Below are 22,255 nucleotides of genomic sequence, written 5' to 3' on the forward strand. Positions count from 1 at the left end.
TATATAAATGCCTATACATTTACATACATTTACATACACTGCATAAGATGAGACGAATAACACATCCTTACTGCCTGCGGGGTTGTGGTGAGGAAAGGACCTTCTATCACACTATATGGGACTGCCCGAAAATTGCACCCTACTGGACACAATTGATGCGAACCATGTCTCAATCGGAGGGGGTCTCAGTACTACCAGATCCCAGACTTAGACTAGACTATCGCTATCAAAATCCCCCCCCACCCTGCCTCCCTGCCAAGCAGATACAGAACCATCCACCACCCCCAACTGAGCAGAGTGCTTACTTCCCAGAACAAAATGTAGTGTTCTTGAGGGTGAGACTACCATGACTGCTATAGCCTCCTTCCCACCCATCAATGTCCATGCAGCGATACCAACATCACGGTAGGTCCTACCTGTAGGAGTCTTCATAACTTGCCTGTGTATCGCGTCCTTAATCGACCCATTGTAAGGAAGGTCAATGTAACAGTACCCACCACCTTGTGCTCACCGCCCAATCTCGGGCCGTGTCCATATCATAGTCTCCTACTGCGTTGTTGTGAAGCGTCGCAGCCTGTGAGTTCCTTAATCCTTAAAAAGCCAAGTCATAGCGTCGCTTCTGTGATGCAGTTTGTTGTGGGCTTCTGTCTTTTCCATTATCGGTCATTATGTCTTGCGTCCCGGTTCCTGGGTTTCTCTGTCTGCCGCCAGCCCTCCAACCATTCTTGCGCATCTTTGGGCGATTCAAAAAACCAAGTTTTTCCCTCCGCGTCAACACGCAGCTTCGCTGGGAAGAGCATTGAGTATTTGAGTTCCCTAGAACGGAGTTCCCTTTTCACTTCCGTGAAATTTTGTCGTTGTTGTGCCACCGCTGCCGTGTAGTCTGGATAGAAGGTGACCTCTGCGTTGTCAATTTTGACTGTTGGAGCCATTCGAGCTGTCTGCAGGATGGCATCGCGGTCGCGAAAGTTGAAGATCCTCGCTAAGATTGGACGCGGTGGTGCCCCTGGTTTCGGTTTCCCCCCTGGCACCCGGTGGGTACGTTCCACTGAGAAATTATTTGACAGGCCCTTCGGTTGCAGCGTGGTTTGGATCAAGTCTTCTACAAATAGGTCCAACGCAGGCCCCCTGTTGTTTCCGGTACACCCACCAGGCGTACGTTGTTGCGCCGTGAACGGCCTTCCTGTTCGTCAAGTTTCGCCTTTAATAGCAGATTGTCATCTTCCAGTTTCTGTACTTTGTGTTTCAAGGCCGCCGTGTCGTCAGTTAGCCCCGATGTAGCTTTTTCCGCCTCAATCAAACGGTCTGACAACTTGGAGAAGTCCGCCCTTAGCAGGGAGATATCAGTGGAGATAGTGCCCATTGAAGTTTGCATTGTCTGCAATGCCGCCATGACGTCTTTCAGGGTGACCTGTTCGGCGTCACCAGGCGGGTTGGTCGTCTGGGATGATGTGCGTGGCGCTTTGCTTTCGAGTGACCATTCTGGGGTTCTTTTACATAGGCATATTTTTCCAAGCGCGGAGGCTGTTGCACCTTGGGCCCCTTGCCCGTCATGGTACTTGATCGCAGTGGACACGCACCCAAAAATTTGTGAGGACAGGAGAAGAGCCCTGTTTGTCAACTGTTCCTCGATGTGTTGTACAGTGTGTTCCTTGGTGACTCCGGGAATGCGTGTGGGCCTGCGCTGCGCTGGGCTGGTCCGCTGTGTAGGACCAGCGGCCTGTGGTACCTCCAGCTCCTGTCTTTCAGCCTTGGAACCGCTCCCTATAGCCCCCGCTGAGCTCGTGAGACTGCGCCGGTTGTCTTCTCACAGTGCTATCTAGGGTATGCCCCTTAAAATGCCTGCTGGTGTCACTGATTTGCAGCTAGTGCTTCGTGTGGGGCAGGTGAGCAGGCTGGTATGCTCAGCGGCGGTAACAGAGAGGCCGGTGGTTCCAGGATTAAGCCGCCATTTTGTGCCGCCATTTTGTGCTGCCGTACTGCGGCGTCCCCAGTCCCTGCCCGGTAACATCGGGTTTTCACTCAGAGCCCCCTCGCTGCCTCCTCTAGCAGTCGCCAGTACCTTGTAGTCCGAGGATGTCCTGTGCGCGCAGCCGCGTCCGTTTTGGTTTTCGCCGTCTTTATTCTGTGTTCAGGAGCAGTTCTTGTCGGGTCATCTGTATGCCGGGCCGCCGTGAAACTTTAGTCCCCGGCTTCCGTAGTGCTGTTAGGCCTCGGTTGCACTGTCTCGTAGCCGCTTGAGTTTTAGGAGTCTGGAGTAGCGGATTGCTTCACCGTGAACCAGAAGATCTCCCGTTTTTATACAGCCGTAGCAGCGCCTGCTGAAGTCAGGATTATTGTGCGGATTGTCGAGGAAGGTGCCCTGCAGTCACGGAGCTCTGCTGGAACGCGGCCATCTTTCTCGGCCGGTAGCCACGCCCGGAAGTGGTTTTTTTATTAGTTTTTTTTCTTTGTTTCTTGTTAGATTCATAATTACTTATCCCATGTTAGGATGAGTTTGTCCACACTTTTTGGCTATTCCGCATACAACACCTCGGTGGAGCAACCTGGAGAAATTACCGTTACAGAAGGCCGTTGAGTTTTCTTTAGACCTATCTGCTGGCTTAGCAAAGTTGCATGATCTTTTTTTCTTTTTTATCTTTCTCTCTAAGCTCCGGGGCATTTAGAAGCTGTATCTTTCATTTGGCTTATCTAATAAGAGGAGGAGCTGATTTATATTGATCAATGCACTTTGTCCACCTGTTATAATTCTGTTGAGGCTTTCTGATCCCCTGCGTGGGACCAAGTGATGATGTAATTTTTGCCTGTGGACTGTGGAAAAAAAAATTAATAAACACATTTTTGACATAAATCAGGTGTCAGGCCAAGGCTCCTCTGTGCCCTCTGTGCCCTGCAGCAGCCACCGCATGAGCAGCACCAGCAGCGCCTTTGCACCGCGGTGCTGGCAGCGGCCATTCCTGCCTCCATCGCAGATCTGTAGAACCTAAAGGGCCCGTATACCAGGACGCGGGTGAAGCGGGAACCGGTCACAAAACAAACCCTGGCAGTCGTCCCAGGCTCCGCTCCGCTTGCTCGTCAACTCCTCCTTTGCTCGGCCCCTCGGCTCTAATCGATACGCTCTGCACTCAACACCGAATCACAGGCCGACAACAACTGTGAACACCAACAGAGGGAAGAATTGTGTGTTTCCCCCAGTTAGTGAAAAAAAACAGCATAAGTCTTAGCTGCTTCTCCTGCACCCAGAGTCTTATGCGTCTTTTCAGTCTAAGTTTTCTGTCTGGAAAAAGATTGTGTCCTGGTTTTCTGCGCCCAGTAAATCCAGGTGCAGAAAAACCTAACAACTAATGATCAGGTGGAATAAAATGAACACATGAAAGTACGCCTTAATTTCATTGCCCTTGATTCACACTCTGGACCATAGTTGAGGGATAGGTCTAGGCATAGTCCTCACAGCACACAATAGATTTGCTTGAGGCAGAGGCCAAAGTAGGTGGTAACTCAGGGCAGGGGAAAACGCCTGTTGTCTGTGGATGAGTCATTCCCTTCCCAGAAATCTGCATTATAAATTAATTAATAGTATATATTTTTTAAATATCTGTTTGGTGCCAGTCCATATGACTTTCATATCTGTCTTTGGGATTCTATGTTGCAACTCCATAGGGTACATGTATCCTTTGTGAGCTTAATAAAATGTTGAATATTCTACAAAACCTCATTCCTACATCCAAGTACTCTCAGGCTACCATTCTACACTCTGCTCTGTCTGAAAAACAGCTCAGCATATTCAAAATTCTGCATTGATTTGGCTTGTAAATTATATTTTTGGAAATGTACATGTATTAACTATTTAATTTTAATAATATAAGTGATTGAAATTACGGACGAAGAAAGCAAGATTTAGCACTAAGCAATTGAATGTCAGTGCCATAAGAAGGATTATTTTGAAAAACTGAAGGACATCCAGCATTCTACGTTTAAACAATTTCCAAAAATCTAAGTGTGGCGAGGAAAGTACTATACCTGTAAGTGAAGTCTCTAATTTTGCATTTCATTAACCCAGAGCACAGCCATATCTGTGCACACAGCATCAGAAATAATGTAGAAAGACCGCTTCAGCATCCTCATCTGAAATATTATCAGAAAGACAAATTGCCTCAGCATGACAGAATAACGTTCATCTGAAGCATCATGTAATTCTAGAGAGAAAGCACACACTACATAAAAGAAAGTTACAACTAAAGGCTTCTTCTGGATCCCATCAAAGAAAAGGCGCTGAAAGGAGACTCCGAAGCTGACACGTTAACAACCAAAAGATTGGAAAATCACCTTTGTTCAACAACCGTTTTTAACCAGTTATGCAAGTTTGAGACTATCTGCCTCGGGATATAACACCTCGACCCACTCTGCTCACTCTTGCGAAAACCTTAAAAATTCACCACTTTATTGTGTTCATGACCATCTCAGATTGTTTTCTTTTTATTGTGTACTGTTCTGTAATTCTATGTAAATCGCCTCAACATTATCTGTTGTGCAGGAGTGATATCTAAAACTGTTAAATATAAAAATGGATTAAAGGAGCACCGTTGCGCTATATCTAATGTAAATAAATCCTCATCCTCAGAACTACAAACCTTAACCTTACCCCAAACATAGAAAGGGTAGAAGGAACTGATGTTCTGCGACTAATGATCCACAATAGTACTCTGCACGTTCTAACGCCCTCAGTTACTGCCATTACACCAGTGCAAAAAGGTGCTTATCAGTTTAATCATTAAATATCAGACTAACACCTTAATACTGCATTGCTAAGAACCTATACAAATAGATTTGAGAAAAACTTTAGTCACAAATTAAGTTGATGCCGGAGAGGCTATTACCTAAAGACTCTTATCTGTTAGAAAAATTTCAACAGGTGTTACAGGACTGCTTCCCGATATTTTTTGTTCCATTCAAGTGTTGAGAAGATTACACACAATTTCTTTTAGAGATAAGTGCTGAACATTATCTAAACAAGCCCGACTCTAAAATCGAGGCAAAATAACCGAAGTTAGGGAAAAAAGTTACCTGTGCCCAAAAAGAAACAGCCATAAATCTTATCTCACAGAATTTGACAGAATGCACACAGGGGAAAACCACTCTCAGTGCAAAATATGCCAAAAAAATTTAAGGCGTAAATCTTATCTCACTGAGCATATGAGAATCCACACTGGGGGAAAACACTCTCCGTGCAAAGTATGCCACAAAAGTTTCAGGCGTAAATCTTATCTCACTGAGCATATGAGAATCCACACTGGGGAAAAACTTTTTCAGTGCTCTGAATGTCAGAAAAGGTTTAGTATCAAACCGAGTCTATATCGACATGAGTTAACCCACTCTGTGGAAAAACTTTATCAGTGCTCTGAATGCCAGAAATGTTTCAATGAAAAAAGACATCTCATGCTGCATATAAGAACCCACACTGGGGAAAAACCTTATCAGTGCTCCGAATGCCCAAAAGATTTCAAACTTAAATCACTTCTAACTGCACATGTGAGATCCCACACTGGGGAAAAACCTTATCAGTGCTCTGAATGCCAGAGATGTTTCAGTGACAAAATGAGACTCACTAAACATACAAGGACCCACACTTGGGTAAAACGTTATCGGTGCACTGAATGCGACAAATGTTTCAGTGAAAAAAGCAGTCTCACTCAGCATATAAGAACCCACACTGGGGAAAAACCTTATCAGTGCTCTGAATGCCACAAATGTTTCAGTCAAAAAAGCAATCTCACTGAGCATATAAGAATCCACACTGGGGAAAAACCTTATCAGTGCTCTGAATGCCAGATATGTTTCAGTCGTAAAAGCAATCTCACTGAGTATATAAGAATTCACACTGGGGAAAAACCGTATCAGTGCTCTGAATGCCAGATATGTTTCAGTCAAAAAAGCGATCTCACTGAGCATATAAGAATCCACACTAGGGAAAAACCTTACCAGTGCTCTGAATGCCAGAAATGTTTCATGTACAAAAATAGTCTCACTAAGCATATAAGAATCCACACTGGGGAAAAACCTTATCAGTGCTCCGAATGCCAGATATATTTCAGTGTAAAAAGCCGTCTCACTCAGCATATAAGAACCCACACTGGGGAAAAACCTTATCAGTGCCCCAAATGCCAGATATGTTTCAGTGTAAAAAGCCGTCTCACTCAGCATATAAGAACCCACACTGGGGAAAAACCTTATCAGTGCTCCGAATGCCAAAAAAGTTTCAGACAAAAATCTCATCTCACTGAACATGTGAAAATCCACACTGGAGAAAAAAAATTATCAGTGCTCTAAATGTCAGAAAAGATTCAGAGGTAGAGATGGTTACAAGGGCCATAAGAAAACACACCATCAAAATAATCAGTTCTCTGAATGCCAGAAAAGCATACATTTTAAACTCAATCTCACTCTACATGAGCAGACGCACACAGGGGAAAAACATTACCAATTTCTGTGAATGCCAGAAATTCCTATTTGATAGGCACAGCCTCACTAACCATAAGCGACTCCATACTGATGAAAAACCTTATAAGTGCTCTGAATGCCAAAAAAGCTGCAGAAAAAACGCTATTTCACCATGAGAAACTCCACATTAGAAAAATCCTTATGCCATAAAAGGTTGAATCTGAAAGACAGTGTTATGCTTTATGAGCGATCTCACTCTGGGGAAAAACCTTATGAGTGCTCGAAATGCAAGCAATGTTTTGGGTACAAATTACTTCTCACTTGACATGAACAAACTCACACGGGGGAAAAAAGCCTTATGTGTGTTCTGAATGTCAGATAAGGTTTACTCTTGAATACAATGTCATTTCACATGAGAGAATTCACACTGGACTAAAGCCATATACAGGAGGGGAAAGCCAGAAACGTTATACTCAGAAAGGAGATATCACTAAACATGAGAAATGCATCCACACCAGGTGAAAAGTAAGGCGTATATTGAGTTGCAGAAAAGCTTCTAACAACATGACTTTACATGAGAGAGCACATATTGTAGTTGCAATAGAATTCACCAAGAAACTCTTGCAGGATAACGTAGGCTGCCGCATGCAACCTCCAAAGAAATGTCAGGCCTGGAAATATTTTTCATTGCAACAGAATCCACAATTTGAGTATCTGAAAATTACAAAACTCTCAAGGTCTTTACTTTACACAGGGAAGTGTTAGTGCTTGCAAAAATCAACTAATTGCCCAAAAAATCACAATAATAATGTCTTATATTTTACTTCACCCAAAAGGTTTCTACTCACCCTTGTTTCTTAACATATGACTGATATCTATTTTTTCATGATAAGATTAAGCCTATGCGGAGTTCCTCAGTGAGGAACTCCGCAAAGTGACAAAAAAACTCTGGCGGTCTACGCGGAGTTCCGCAAGCAGCGGAGTGCGTAAGGGTCATGCAGTTTGTGGTGATTTCATCCCATGTCGGAGGATCATGCGGCCTCGTGTACCACTTCTGCCAAGATTGCTGAAGAAGATCAAACGCGATCAGTCCCAAGTCTGGTACCCCGAGCTCTTGAGCATGGCCTTCGCTCCTATTATTAACAGATTTCTGAAGTGCATTACTCATCTCTTTTCTCCTTCTCCTTTCGTAATGCCCTAGTGGGAGTTGACCTCACTTATCTTATGTGTGCTCCCTTTGAGCGCCTACATAATTGTCCTCTTCGCCTCCTTAGAAGACTGCTTTTTTGCTTGCCATCACCTCTGCTTGCAGGATGAGTGAGATTCAGGCTTATCTTCCAGACCTCCCTTTCTTGCTGTCCATCCGAACAAAGTAGTCCTCCGTGTAAGCCCTATTTTCTGCCCAAAGTGATTGCCTCTTTCCACATAGGTCAGACCATCAGATTACCTACCTTCTTCCCACCTCTGTTGTGTTTTTCTCTGCCAGGCGCACGACATATAGACTGTTCACACACTTTCTGTAGTATGCTTTGTTCTGGGCAGATAAACTCTAATCCCCACTCTACTTCTATCCTCGTGTTAGTGCAGACCGATGTAAACAGTAATTGTAATGTATTTAGATTTACATAACACTTACTACCCCATACGAACTTTGAAGCGCTTTTTCGGCGAGTAGCACACTACTCTAGGATCCAAAAATGATTAGTGGTGAATTAGTATAGGGAAATATAAAATGTATATGAGAGCTGGACATGTTGGCCTGTTAGTTGGGTTAAAAAAGAATGTGGGGGGATAGAAGAGGGAAGGTTTTGCATTTATATAGCGCTTGCTACCCCTGATGAAGTGCTTTTCGGCGAGTAGCATGCTAATCCAGATCCCAAAAAGACGAAAAGACAGATCAATTATGGTGGGGAGGTTGTTTTATTGTATACACACAACTGTACACAAATTAATAAAATTCCGTTGTAAAGTTGTATCCAAGAGGCAAGTATAGTCTCTTATAATAATGTATACAATATTGATAAGTTTTAAGTTGGCTTGCCATCAAGACTGATGCCCCGTAATGTTGATGCAAAGTCATCTGTGCTGGAGTATCTTAGACTCTTGTTGAATTGTACCATCCACCTTGTAGGTACTTCTATTTGTATCAGGTCCACGTTGTAGGCAGACACAAACGCCTAAATTGTGCACTATTTAAATTAAGCATAATAAGCATAATGTAAGTGAGCAGATGACAGAAAGCACCTTACAAGCTGTATTAGGTGCTTAGAAGTAGAGTGACAAAGAGGGCAATAAACACTCACTAAATCTTTTTTATTATTATTAACAGTCCTCATAAGACCATACAATTCAATACGATGTACAAATAGCCCATTGGGGAACAGTTCAGGCATCATCTGGGGATTACACATCCGAGAAACACAAGTGTCTTTCATGAATACAAATTGACTACTCCTCCAAGGACTGCACTGTATTATTGACACGGGCGAAAAGGCAAACAAGCAGTCAGGAGGCGCACTGATTGTATACCCCCCACCTGACAGGATAGTGACAGACCCCAACCACCTGCAGGGGAAACGTGCCACCTCATTTAATAGCTGCCAGACGCTTTACTATGTTAACAGACTGGTGGTTTACAACTGCGCCTATGTTGGGGCACCACATGTTTTTTCCAGCATAATCTGGTGTGCTCCCCCCTGTGTGGGATGATAGCACCCACTGAAAACTGCACTGTTGTGTAGTCTGGGACAGTGCACCTTCCATGTAATTCTGAACTGGGCCTTTAAATACTGTACTATTTTGTGTGCCTATTTAATTCAGGTATACAAAGAATGTGGCACTACTTGTATACTAAGGTAGGGTAAGGAAGATTGAATTCCTACGGTGGCGGCAATGTTTTTTGTCAAAGTGCTTTATGCCCTAAATACTCTCCTGTACCCTGAACATAATGAGATTACATAGAATACACCTCTGTGTGCCTAATGCTGCCATTTGTATTTCAAGACCAGTGATTAATGTGGCTTTATCAAGTTTAAAGCCATTAGGCGTTTCCGACCTGTCTGATACTTGCATATGGAAAAGATGGGTCATTTGAACCTAAAGATAGATAAACATATTCATAGGTCACGATTTATGTCTGCATCTAATATAAAACTGTAAATTAGGAAAGGTGATAAGTGAGAAGTTAAAGGCTGCCGCTAATCGAGCTGCATTTGTACATAGGCATTCCTATATTATGATATCTATTCCTGCTTAAGTCTTTAATTGTAATGAATACTTTAATACCCAGGCATGGTGCCATCGTCGAGCTGTTTAGATAATCCACCTGTCTCGCCACCTCTTCCCGACTGCATCCTTAACCAGTGGCCTAGCCAGTGTGCCCTGGGCCCGAAGGCAAGAAAGGAAATGTGACCCCTGCCCTTCATTTGGACTGTGGAAAAAAACAATAATCATTGTTCTGTGGGCCCCTCAGGCCTCTGTTTGAACTGTGACAAACAGTAGTTATCAGGGTTCAGTGGGCCTTTAAGGCATCTGGGACCTGGTGCCACTGCACCTGCTGCACCAATGGGAAGCTAAGCCCCTGCCCTTAACAGCTTCTATTCTAGCCCCACTGGAGAACCGAAACAGCCAAGTACTGATCTGGCCATATATGCAGGCATGCAGCCGCCTCTTCCATTGAAGGGATTTAAGTCGCATGAAAGCAGCATGCGGGAAACAACCATTATCTGAGGCAAAGTCAACCAAAACCTCTTCTGTTCCAACCTGAATCCATTTAAAACCAGGGACGAAAAAACGGTTCATCGTCATCCCTTGCTTATCAGAAGGGTAAAACAGATGAATCCAACATTACAGTGTACCACATAACAAATTGTGATTCTGTTTACAAATTAAACTTGCAAGCATATAGAAAGGGCAGCCTTTGGCCAAAATAGCCATTTTCCCTACCCATACTTTTAACACATCTTATACAAAAAATGGTAATTACATTGTCATCCAGAAATAGTCAATAGCGCCTACTCATAACCAAATGCCACCCATAGAATTGTCTTTCACTTCAAGCTTTCAAAAGTAAATTGATATAAAAGCAGTATTGAATTTTTTGACGTTGTGCACTCTTACCAAAATTTAGAGCATCAATTTTATATGACACCATAGAAAAAAGGAGTTGTTTATATATACTAAACCTCCAGAAACGTTTGACTAAACAGTTATAAAGTCACGTCTAGCTTAATTAGTTTATAGTCTTCTTTTTTTTAATAGTAATTATTTCATATTGTTACTGAATGTGCATGGCTAAACACTTATGAGGTCCCAAAGGCGAGACCTATTGGCTATGACAATGCTTGTTATTGATTGAGTACATTGAGCGGCAGAACTTTTGATTAAGTCCTGAAGAATGCTGCAAACACCTCTTTGGAGGGTTAATAGGCTGAAACATGTTGACCTCTTATTGACTCTAACAGTGCATATATATTTCTCCCAAAGTGTCCTGTTTTTAATCCTGGCCCAGGGGCGTACAAATAATGAAAACCAAATACCCTTTAGCAAGTTTTAATTTTCACTCTGCTGCCCCCACTACCCTGAGCTCATTATTGTGATATTTAGTATACCTTTCTCTATAACAAAATATGCCTGAACTCCTCCCTCTTAGTGAGTGGGTTGTTTCATGGTGCAAAGAGATTCCCAATAAGGAAGCATGCCAACTATGTTGGGTGAGGGAAATCGTCCTTTTAAAGGGATATTTCATCTTAGCTAGGTCTTCATTTGCAACAGTAATCGTCAGAGACCCAAGGGTTTCCTGATTGTGGTAGAAATGCATTTTTACACCTTCATTGTTCGTTCAAGCACAGACCATTGCATGAAATGTTGTGATCTATGTAGGGAAAATACTCTGTGCACTGAGAAAATGTGTTAAAATAACAGAAAGTTGATACTCTCATTTAATACCTTCTCATACCTGGATTTATCTAGAAGAGAAGTCTGTTAATTCTATCATATTTTTGATACCACAACGTATAAGAAATTAGGGGATCTTTATCTGATATCTTTATCAGTAAATTATCTGAAATTATTGAACATAAACTTTTCCAAGTATTATTTGTAAAGATTAAGGAATTGGTCTTTTCTAAACTAACCCAGTGCCTATGACTACAATAACCACCTCTCTCAAATCAATATTGTGCTTGTTTTAGTGAGAAAGCTAAATGATCTAGGAGAAACCAGGAACTGGCGTCAGTATTTTTCTTAGGAAGCTTCAAGTTAGAGAGTGAAAACACTTTTTAGAATGCCCCAAAAATTGTGATAAAGATATTTCAATATGTTTGACAAAAAGAATAGGTACATTTCATGACAATATTGAAAGGGGAACTAACAGGAACAAATATTTACACAACATTACAAAAATATTTGAGACTAAATTTCAGCAATTTAGGAAATACTGAGATTCATGTACTAATAATCCATTTGGTTAAAAGTGGTTGCTTGTAGAGTCTGCACACCACTTTGTCTGTGATAGCTTTTAAATAAGGCATTTTTAATGCACCCCATTTTACTTTCAGATTCACAAATGTCCCCTTGGGTTACTACCTCCTGTTACTGTTTTTCAGTCCACATATGGTTTCAAAGCTCAATATATTCCTTAACAATGTATTAAATATTCAGAAGGGAAACTATTAACATTCCCCTTCCAAATTCTGAATTGTTAATTGGGATTAGTACATTTCAAAAAGGGGTTTAGCATTTGCAAATTCTGTGAATCACTGAACCAGTGTATTTTTTTAACAATAAAACATGAGGCCATTTTTCTCAATTCCCTCCAAATTAAGTTTGCTAATAATGTTAGTTGGATGATAACCGGTGCATGTACTTATTTAGTGTTAGTGTTGCTTCAGATCAAATAAAAACCATCACACATAACTCTTACACAATACTTAAAGACAGAATTTCTGACATCCAGCGTTAATGTTGTGTTAAATATAATTGCAAATGTCACTTAAACAGGAAAGCAGCTAAAGCAGTCTCTGGACATAAAATAGGATGTAATCATAATCTTTAGATACATTTTCTGAGTTTCAGGAAAAATGTGTGTCTTCTGGGTTTACTCTAAACCACTATAATAAACATATTCAATGATTTTAGATTTGATCTGTTTGTACTGGTTTCTATTGCAGACAATAATCTAGATTTAGACTAAGGATCGATTCCACCCATGGCTTTTAAAATCTATTTATCAATGATCTCTATTAGTGTTATCGCAACTAAAACTGTACTAGAACTGATCTGAGAGATGGACTTTTAAGTATTATGCTCAGTCAATTTATTGAACACACTATGGAGTTTAAATCTGAATAGATTAGATGCACAGGCATTGCCTGACCACTGTATTTTACATCAATAGATTACTTATCAGCACATTTTCTCTAAGTACAATTCAGTCATCTTCTATTTTTCGGTGAGCTTGTGCTGGGTCTAATAGAACTCTATCAAAAATATGACATTTAAATGTCCAAAAAATCAGGAATTCTAGTTTCAAGTCTGGTCAAACCTTAATGAATGCTACACCAAAATAGGCCCTTGTGTTCCTACATTTTATTGTGCACCATGATTCAGAAATGGCATGTTTTTGCTTTCGGAGGTTAAATTCTAAACATATTTATTGTTGTTGCCAGCCGAAACATTATCACTAACTGGGAAGATAACAAGTGGTCTTATGATGCTTGCTGGAATGGGGAGAGTTTAATCAAAAAGTGGATGGAATTCAAGTTTAGAAGACAATTTTACAAAAGTGTATGGATTTTGTGTATATTTCAAATTGTTGATCTCTAAAATGGCCTAAATCAATAAATTGAATTGAAATTCAAGTTTATCATTTGAATCCTATTGTTGGAAAAGATGTGATTTTGAACCCCATGAGGTGGTTCCTTTCCAGAAAGCATTCAGGATGTAATCATGAGTCAAATAATGCTGAGGAGGATACAATATTCAAATTGAATTCTAATTACATATGAAATGTTCATTGTTCAATATATTTCTCTTAGTATTATAATGTGAGGACTTTATTGCCTAAGCAAAATAATTAGTATTTTTGTTTTTCTATATGTAGGAAGCATTATGTTATGTTATGTTAAGTTGGTTTTATATAATGCTCAGCTACTCCGAGGAGCAGCAGGGGCGGACAGACCGAACATAAGACTATTGGACAAAGGGCCAGGACTTTAGCTCCCTCCTGAAACCCAGAAGATTAGTGTTCAATCTCAGGGAGACAGGCAAAGAGTTCCAAAGTTTAGGAGCAAGATAGCGGAAGGAACGACCACCAATTCGGGCTCTTCTGATAGATGGAACATGTGCCAAGGCCAGAGAAGCTGACCTCAGAGTCCTCGAAGGCAGGTAGAAATCCAGTCGGTTTCTGATGTATTTTGCTCCTTCGCCATGGAGAGCCTTAAAGGTCAGTGTGAGAGCCTTAAAGGCCACGCTTTTTTTGATGGGAAGCCAGTGAAGTTTTTTTATTAATGCCGTTGCGCTTGTTCTGCTGTGAAAGCCAAAAATGGCTCTGGCAGCAGCATTCTGCACAACCTGCAGGCGAGAGAGGAGAACCTCCGGCAGGCCCAGGTAGAGAACGTTGGAGTAATCCAGGCGCGGACCTATCAAAGCCTGAACAGTCACTTTCCAGTGACAGAGAGAAAGCATCGGAAGAAATTTCCTAAGCATCTTGATGATGCTGAAACACTTGCCGACGAGGCCCAAGATCTGGGGTTTCATCGTGAGGCCATCATCGATCTGCACTCCCAGATTCTTGGCCATGGGGGAGGCAGCCGTGGGGGGAAACATGGCCGGCGGCCACCAAGATTGCCATCTGGGGTCAGAAGGACAGCCGAAAAACAGCAGCTCCGATTTATCGGAGTTGCATTTAAGGCTATGTTGTTCAAACCACTTGAAGACAGCCCCCAGACAGCCTGTGATCTGCCCGCCATCGAAGTCTGCACCCTTCTGACCGGTGAAGAGAAGCTGGGTGTCGTCAGCGTAGGACACGATCTGGGCGCCGAAAGACTCCGCCAGAGCCGCCAGGGGTGCCAAATAGATGTTAAACAAAGTAGGGCTCAAAACAGAGCCCTGGGGCACCCCTACCTCCAATGGCGGCATCTCGGCCGAGAAGGGGGGGGCCCAGACCGTTTGGCGGCGGCCAGCTAGGAAGGACTTAAACCAATGGAACACCGCTCCCCGCAGCCCGATCTCCCTTAATCTGAGAAGGTGACCGTCGCGGGGAACGGTGTCGAAGGCCGCCGCCAGGTCCAACATTACCAACATGGCCTTGCCTCCTGCGTCCAGCACCTCTCTGATGGCATCAGTGACCTCCAATAATGCCGTCTCCATACTCATATTGGCACGGAAACCCGACTGGGTATCATGCAAAATGTTATTGTTTCCCAGGAAGTTTGAAAGAGAGGCGTGGACGTGCTTCTCCACAACTTTAGCCAAAGCCGGGAGGAGGGAGATAGGCCTGTAGTTAGCGTGCAGCAAAGGGTCTAGATTAGGCTTCTTCAAAAGCGGTAGGATCAGGGCATGCTTCCAGGCCTGAGGGACCACGCCCGTGCTCATTGAACAGTTGAGCACCGGGTTGATAAGATCATTGATCACTGGGGCCATTTTTCCCAGGCACTTTGCAGGACAAGGATCCAGAGGTGAGCCAGATTTGAGTTTAGAAATCAGATCTAGAGAAGAAGTCGACGAAAGAGGGGAAAAGTTGGCCAGAAAAGAACCATCATCAGGAAGGAACATAGAGGAAGGGGCACCTATTTCAGACGGAGTTGTTAAAGTGGTAGGGGGAAAGGAATGGTCTTGATTTTAGAAATGAAGAATTTGGCCAGTTGAGACACCCAGGGTTCAGAGTGATGGTGCGTGGGCAGAACAGAGCTAGGTACAGTAAATTCCTTAACAATAAGGAAGATTTCCTTGCTGGCAACAGCTGCGGCCTCAATTCTTTTAGCGAGATATGCTTTCTTTTCTAAAGTGATGCTGCAGTGATAGAGCTTGATGGACTCCCTATATACATTCTTGTCCGAAGGATCATAGTAACGGCGCCAGACTCATTCCGCTTTCTTACAGCTACGCCGCATATCCGCAAGAGAAGCTGTAAACCACGGGGCAGAAGCCCGTTTACAGTTTTTACGTGAGGTAGTAGTGGGAGCTAGTTCGTCAAATCTCTCAACCAGCCAGCTTTGTAGGAGGTCTAGATAGGCTTCGAGGCTGCCAGTCAGCTGGCAGGGGTGGGAAGAGAGAGCTTGCACCAACATATCCGGGGATACTCGATTGAAGGCTCTCGATGTTTGACGCGAGCATTCTAAAAGTCGGGATGGATGTTTATTGGCCAAAGAGATCTGGAACTTAACAAGATAGTGGTCCGACCATAAAACGGGTTTGGGGGGAAACACAGCAATGGAGGTGGTGGAAAACACTTGGTCCAGGGTGTGTCCTTTGTTATGTGTGGGAGTAGTGATGAAAGGGACCAAACCCAATGGGGTGCTAACGTCTAATACCTTGATGGTATCAGCATCAGTGCCTGAGTCCATGTGTATGTTGAAGTCCCCCAGCAGCAGACACTGGTCCGTTTTAAGGCACAGAGCTGTCACAGCTGTGTAAAGCTCTTAAAAAAAAAGAGCCTAGGGGTCCCGTGGGTCTGTAAACTAGAAGCCCAGCCCAAGTTTGATGAGGGGATAAGGAGAGAGAAAACCCCAGGGATTCACAGTCCGCAATATCGTCGGTGGAAATGATAGTGCAGGGAAAACGTTTATCGACTATTAGGGCTAAGCCGCCTCCTCTGCCCTGAGCCCTATCTTTCCTGAAGATAGCATAGCTGTGGGGAATGGCTGACGCTAGGTCGGGTCCCGAACATTCACCCAATCAAGTCTCTGTAAGAAAGAGACACAGAGGGTTTGTGTCGGCCAAGAGATTGTAAATGTCCAGGGAGTGTCTAGTAAGGGACCTAGTATTAAGAAGAAGACAAGACAGAACTATGGGCTAGTCACGAGGAGATGACACAGGAGGGCCACCCGTACCCCATCCGCAAGCCGAACAACGTTTTTTACAGACATGTCTTCCGGGGAAGAATCTGTAGCAATTATTAGACTTTCCTCTTAAGGAAAGAAGCTCCTCAGAAGTGTATGTGCGCATGCTGTAAGAGGCCTAAGACCAAAAAGGATGAAGCGCCGCCCGCACCCGTCCGCCTCTGGGATGCTGACGGGCGCAGACGGGCTTACCTTAGGCACTCCTTTGGCGCGATAGTAGGTGCACCCGCACCGCACGTCTGCTGCGCGGAGATGAGGGCCTCTAAATTTATAAAAAATCCGACGAAGGTGAGGAAGACCGCACCACTGGTCCGCCGACCAGCGTGCCAGAAATCCTCCTAAGATGGCCGCTGAATACAGAATGCAGCCTACTAGCCTACTGGTCCCAGGATACCTTGCGGCCCCTAGTCAGCCGGGCAGGTATGGGGATATGAGCCAGAAAATCCACTGCGATGATGATGCCACCCAGCAAGACGGGGAAAAGAGGTAAGGAAAAGATACGAAAGTCAGGAGCAGGAGAACACCCGGCTTTCCGCCTCAGGTGGTGAAAATGAGGAGAGCAGGAAAAAAGATGTACCGTCAGGTAGGCAGTGACACACAAATGAAACCAGCGCTAGCAATCAGCACGCAGAAGGTACAATACAGCACTAGAACAGCTATCTGAAGCGCTAGCAATCAGCGCGCAGTAGCAATAATGCACCAAAACAAAAAAAAACGATTTAAAAAGTTTTAAAAGGCGCTCTAAGTCAGCGCAAGTAACAGTTGCATTAATGAAATCACTGTATCCTACCTTCTTTGTTTCCTTTTCTGTTCTTTATGTACATTTCTATTGTTGAACTTTAAAGATTGCCCGAAATTAGGAATTGTGCTCTACAAAACTTTGCTGTGTTACAGTATGTTGATTTTTATGTACTACTTTTGTGTCTTATGTGTATGGCAACTGACGTTTTGTTTTGCTTTAAAAATCAGCTTATGGTTATTAGGTTTTATTATTTAATAAAATGTTTCAAACACAACAAATGGTAGTTGATATGTATTTACAACTGCAGCATTTTTATTGTATGGGCACTTTCAAAGGGGCCAAAAATATGGTCTGTGGGATGACGGAGGACCACATTGGCATCAGCAGGGAGAGGTTTGGGCAGGTGATTGGGGGTACATGTAAGGTTGTAAGTAGGGGGAAGAAAGCATGTATATTGTGTGGACTGTGACTCCTAGAGTTATTGTGAGGGATACCATGCTACCCTGAAAATGAATCCCCTAGTGATTATTATCAACAAACTTTATTCGGTTTTATAAAAAAAAAAACATCTTTCAAGTTACAGATTGACAAATATAATATGTCCAAGTTAATCAGAACACAAGATAAAAATTCATGAATTACAGCAGTAGCATTTTGCGTCTGTGAGATCTCAATGAATGCAGTTATCAGAATCAGTAGCCGCTGGGGACAACACAGTGCATGGGCCGTTACTGGTTCAACCAAAGTATCAACATCCGTTGGCATGACTGATGGGAGTGTGAGACATGTGTCTAACACACATTCTTCTCCGCATAGCAGGCAGCATAGAACAGGTAGGATGCAATCTTGCCAAATTGGTCTGAATGACAGAAACCATGTGGTATTTAATTCTCTTAGACGAGGTAGTCCCAACATTTGGACGATGCGCTCACGACACTTCGTTGCTAGTAGAGTTTTCTCCATGGAGAACTAGGTGTCGTTTGTGAAATGACTTGCCATATCGCAGCAATAGGAGCAAAAATAGTATTCCTGCAGCGAGTTCCAAAATGAGAGGCAATCCGCCAAACACAGAGTGCACAAAGTTTGGAAATATTACTAGGACTGCTTCTAAAGGTGCTAACAGTCCAGAAAATACGGTCTTAAATACATGTACAATACCACTCGTATCCGACATGTTTAAGATACGACTTAACATTTCTGAGAAACCTATAGGGCAATTTGTAGTTAAGAGGGCATGTAACTCTGCAGAAGTCCTTGCGACTTGCAGATCATAGGTTTCTTTGGCCGAGGTCAGTGGCACAGTTTTTAAAAAAAAGAATGGCTTTCATTCTGCTTAAAGTATCAATTTGTATAGAAGAGATGTTCAGTGAAGGCCAAAGTGGCGACTCGTGGCTGTCTTGGTTTTAGGAAACAATACTTGCATACAGCAAGTGACCCTGGCTGACAGTTACTAGATATGGTATGCCTGGCAACATGCCACAGCAGCTGCGATCATTCAATGTAAGGTAACTCCCATTCCAGAGTTGTCCAAAAATTGGATCAATCACCGCGGCTGGTGAACCTTGCAGGTGGCAGGATAAGTTTTTAAAGGAACTATTGCAGGCCCCGTTTATACCCTGAAATAGGAGTGAACCGCTTGGTACATTTTTACAATTTTCCCCGCTAAGAAGCACTTCACTACCCCCACTCCAACATCTGTATGTGTACGGCAATTCCCTGGATGTCTTGATGTATTATTTACCCAACCTTTTATATGTGCCTACTGGTATATGTTGTAGGCAATATTGAAAATAGAAAATTGTAACAGGCAGAGTGATTGTTCCATGTATAATCCATTCCATAACTGGCTTTTCAGCGACAGTAAAATGGCAATCTTTCCAGTTTTTCAATGCTCAGCACCGTATTGTCTGCTCCCCTATGTGCCAATTTGATCTGTTTATCAGTGAGATTGAATTCTGAAAACAGTGACGTAGTATTGATTAAATGTCACAGCACATAGCCTGAATGAAGGTTTTGCAACGTCCAGCCTAATAGCATGATAGAACGTAATTGCGACTGACCATGTTGCAACATGACCGAGTCCTGTTCCATGATGTCTATGGCAGAAGACACTATGCTACTTAAAGAATATATCCTGGACCACAGAGTTGTTAACCCATTGTCAACCACAGAGAGAGATTTCTCAAAATGAATACGATCAATTTCTCGTATTCGTTCTGCAGTCTCTGCTTGCGTAATTTTCCATGCTTCATTATAAGCAGCAAAGACACCGGCATATATAAAATGTTTATGACGTGATGTTCTTGGTCCTAGCAACAATTCCCTAAGATCAGCGCCATCTTTAAGTAAAAATAAGTGTTGCTTTACTTCCTTAAGTGTAGATCTATGTATCCAATCAAGGCAAAGTTTCCCTACACTGTATGTTGTTACTATTCCTGGATGCTGTCCTTGAACATATCTTGGTTCTGGCCTAATGAATGTGAACCCCATTGTTTTATTCAGGAATCTATCTTGACAGTTGTTTGTGTCTGTGGGCCAAGATCAACCATTTATTCCAATCTGGATCTGTTCTGTTGTGATGCAAAATAGTATGTACATCGACTCCCCCCTCTGAAGTGTTATCACTAGCAGGTGTAGGAGCAGGTATAGACGGATTGTTCAAGTCTTTTATCTTGGCTAACCCAAGATAAGACATCTGTTGGACAGTGTCATTCAAAAACATAATTTGCTCAGGGACGATGTGTAGGAGAGTAGGGTCTGCTATCCTATGGTCACCCCATTATTTTTTGCTTTTTGCTTCACTTATTTTTGACTTAATGTGGCTGTGGGCCTGCTAATCAGACCCACAGCCCTGCTGTTCTCTCTCTAAATTCACAACCATGTATTTTAGGTACATCACCAATTGGGATTGGGTCACCTTATGAGCCCCTGTACAGAGTACTATAGGTATCCAGGGCATAAGTGCATCCAAGGCCTACCAGGGGCTGCAGCATATCTTTTGCCACCCCTGGCTGGCCATCCAAACTGACATAACTGGCTGATCACTCAGATGGGGCAAGGTCGTGTAATCACCCCTTGCTTAGATATTGTATACCTATGTCTAACCTTATATCTGGACACATATACACCTATAAGTCACTCCTATGGCCGGCCTTAACAATCCTGGAGGCAGAGTGCTTGGGTTTATGTGAGATGGTGCTCTAGCATGAGCTGAGCCTGTCTGCAGCTTTCGAATCCATGTCCTTATAGCTGTTCTGGGATATTGCCATACCATATACTCTTAAGTGCATTATAATCCTCGCGATTAGATGCTATCTTTGGTTTGGCTTTATCAAAACATGTCGTGTAAGGTGTCATACGCTTTGGAATACTACCCCCTCGCCAGTTCTGGCAACGGGGGTAGCATTCCACCCTTCTAGAGGGAGAAGACATGTTACTAACCTTAATCCCGGTTAAAGTTAACCAGAGCCTCAGCATCACAAAATGGACGCTGCTGCCACAGACACAAGTCTGGCCTCCTGCTGCTGACCGAAACTCTGGCAGGGGAGGCCTGGACAATAGGTTTCCTGTCACAGGGAGGTGCTAGCACCACCCCAGACAGGAGATAGTGGATTGGGGCTGGGAGGGCTGAATGAAACCAGACACTGCCTGGGGCACACAAGGTGGCCCATGCATAGCCCAGTTCAAACCGGTGCTGGGGCACTCCAGCCCCAGCTCTGGCGCGAAACTGGACAAAGGGAAAGGGGTGTAGCCACCCCCTTCCTGGGTCCCACCCGTAGGAGGGACCTAGCAGGTAATCCAGCCCCTTGATTTGGAATAAAGGTAGGAGCTGTGTACATAGACTTTAGATAATCCTGACTGAAACTTTGAAACGGAACTCTGGACCCTTCGACATCCTACTCGACGTAGAAGACTGAGGAATCTCCCTTGTGGTCAAGGAGGGACCACCCTGTGCAAGCAGGCACCCTCAAGCGCTCAACGGTTTGCTTTATCGTTGCTCCCGCCGGAGCTCAAACAACAGAGCTGAAAAACCGGGCCTTATGGGCCTGACGGCGCAGGGCATGCCTAAAATCTCCGGGTTCACCTGCCTTGTCGGACGGAGACACGAGACACTCCGTTAGGCGTAAAAAAACAGGTTTATTAGCTGCAGCTGAGCACAGTTGTCCCAGAAGTACAGAGTAGGTTCTCAGGAGACTGCCACTTTGTGGCGCACAAGCTTTTATAGCACACATATTTACAACATATACTCCCAATACATACAATGGTAACCAATAGGAAAAGTTGGAAAACAAGCTATCAAGTGTCCCAAATACGCCCTTCTTTCAGGCCCTGTGTGTTACCCCTCCCCACAAGTTAATCAGTGCTAGTGCCTACAATCCAATTTGCAGGTGGCGGGACGTATTCGTGTGCCTCAAAGGATAGTTGTGTAATGAGAATACAAGAAGAGAATAGCGAAGGCCAGTCGGATAAGATAAAGTAAGGGAAGAATTGGGAAAGCCAAACAGTAAGTCAAGACAGGGATCAATCAGCCTAGAAATTGATTAGTGGACTTGGACAGACCCTGACATCGGTTTCCTAAACCAGGGCAGGGGATTACTTTTTAACAGAAAGACACATAGCAGCTGGAAAAGGCAAAAACACTCAGTTCGCCGCTTCGCCTGAGTGAGGGCAACACAAAATGGTGACAGGACACAAAATGGCGGCCGCATAAGGCAATGTCGGAAACCAAAGAACCTCAGAGCCTGACAAGAACCGGACTTCCAGACATCCAACAGCCCGATCCACAGCCACAGCAAAGCTGAGACCCGTGGAGGAGACGTGAGACGTGGGACCGGCCATCTTTGAAAGCCAGCTAAGTGCTTTCTGTGCAGCTTCTGAGGCACCCTCAAAGCTGTGCATTGGGGATTGAGAAGCCCCAGCCCCGAGCAGCTTTTGCACCGAAGATCCCCTCTCCACACTCACCGAGTGCTGCGTGGAGCCCTTTTGCATTTTCCTGCTCGATACGTCTGTCCGG

General features: G+C 43.7%; 2 protein-coding genes across 2 annotated transcripts in view; both read left to right on the top strand.

Annotated features, from left to right (window-relative positions):
* The window catches only part of LOC147737193 (uncharacterized), a 132,846-nt gene that overhangs the window by 31,596 nt on the left and 78,995 nt on the right, over positions 1–22,255 (top strand). The window lies entirely within an intron of this gene.
* The window catches only part of LOC147737194 (uncharacterized), a 28,004-nt gene continuing 7,587 nt past the window's right edge, over positions 1,839–22,255 (top strand). The window contains exons 1-4 of the mRNA XM_086923122.1: positions 1,839–1,886; positions 5,311–6,318; positions 6,793–6,904; positions 13,976–14,451. Coding sequence (XP_086779248.1) covers positions 1,839–1,886; positions 5,311–6,318; positions 6,793–6,904; positions 13,976–14,451 — 1,644 coding nt within the window. The remainder of the gene's footprint in view (positions 1,887–5,310; positions 6,319–6,792; positions 6,905–13,975; positions 14,452–22,255) is intronic.

Source organism: Lissotriton vulgaris, chromosome 1_1 (genome assembly GCF_964263255.1).
Source record: "Lissotriton vulgaris chromosome 1_1, aLisVul1.2, whole genome shotgun sequence".
Taxonomy (NCBI): Eukaryota; Metazoa; Chordata; class Amphibia; order Caudata; family Salamandridae; genus Lissotriton; species Lissotriton vulgaris.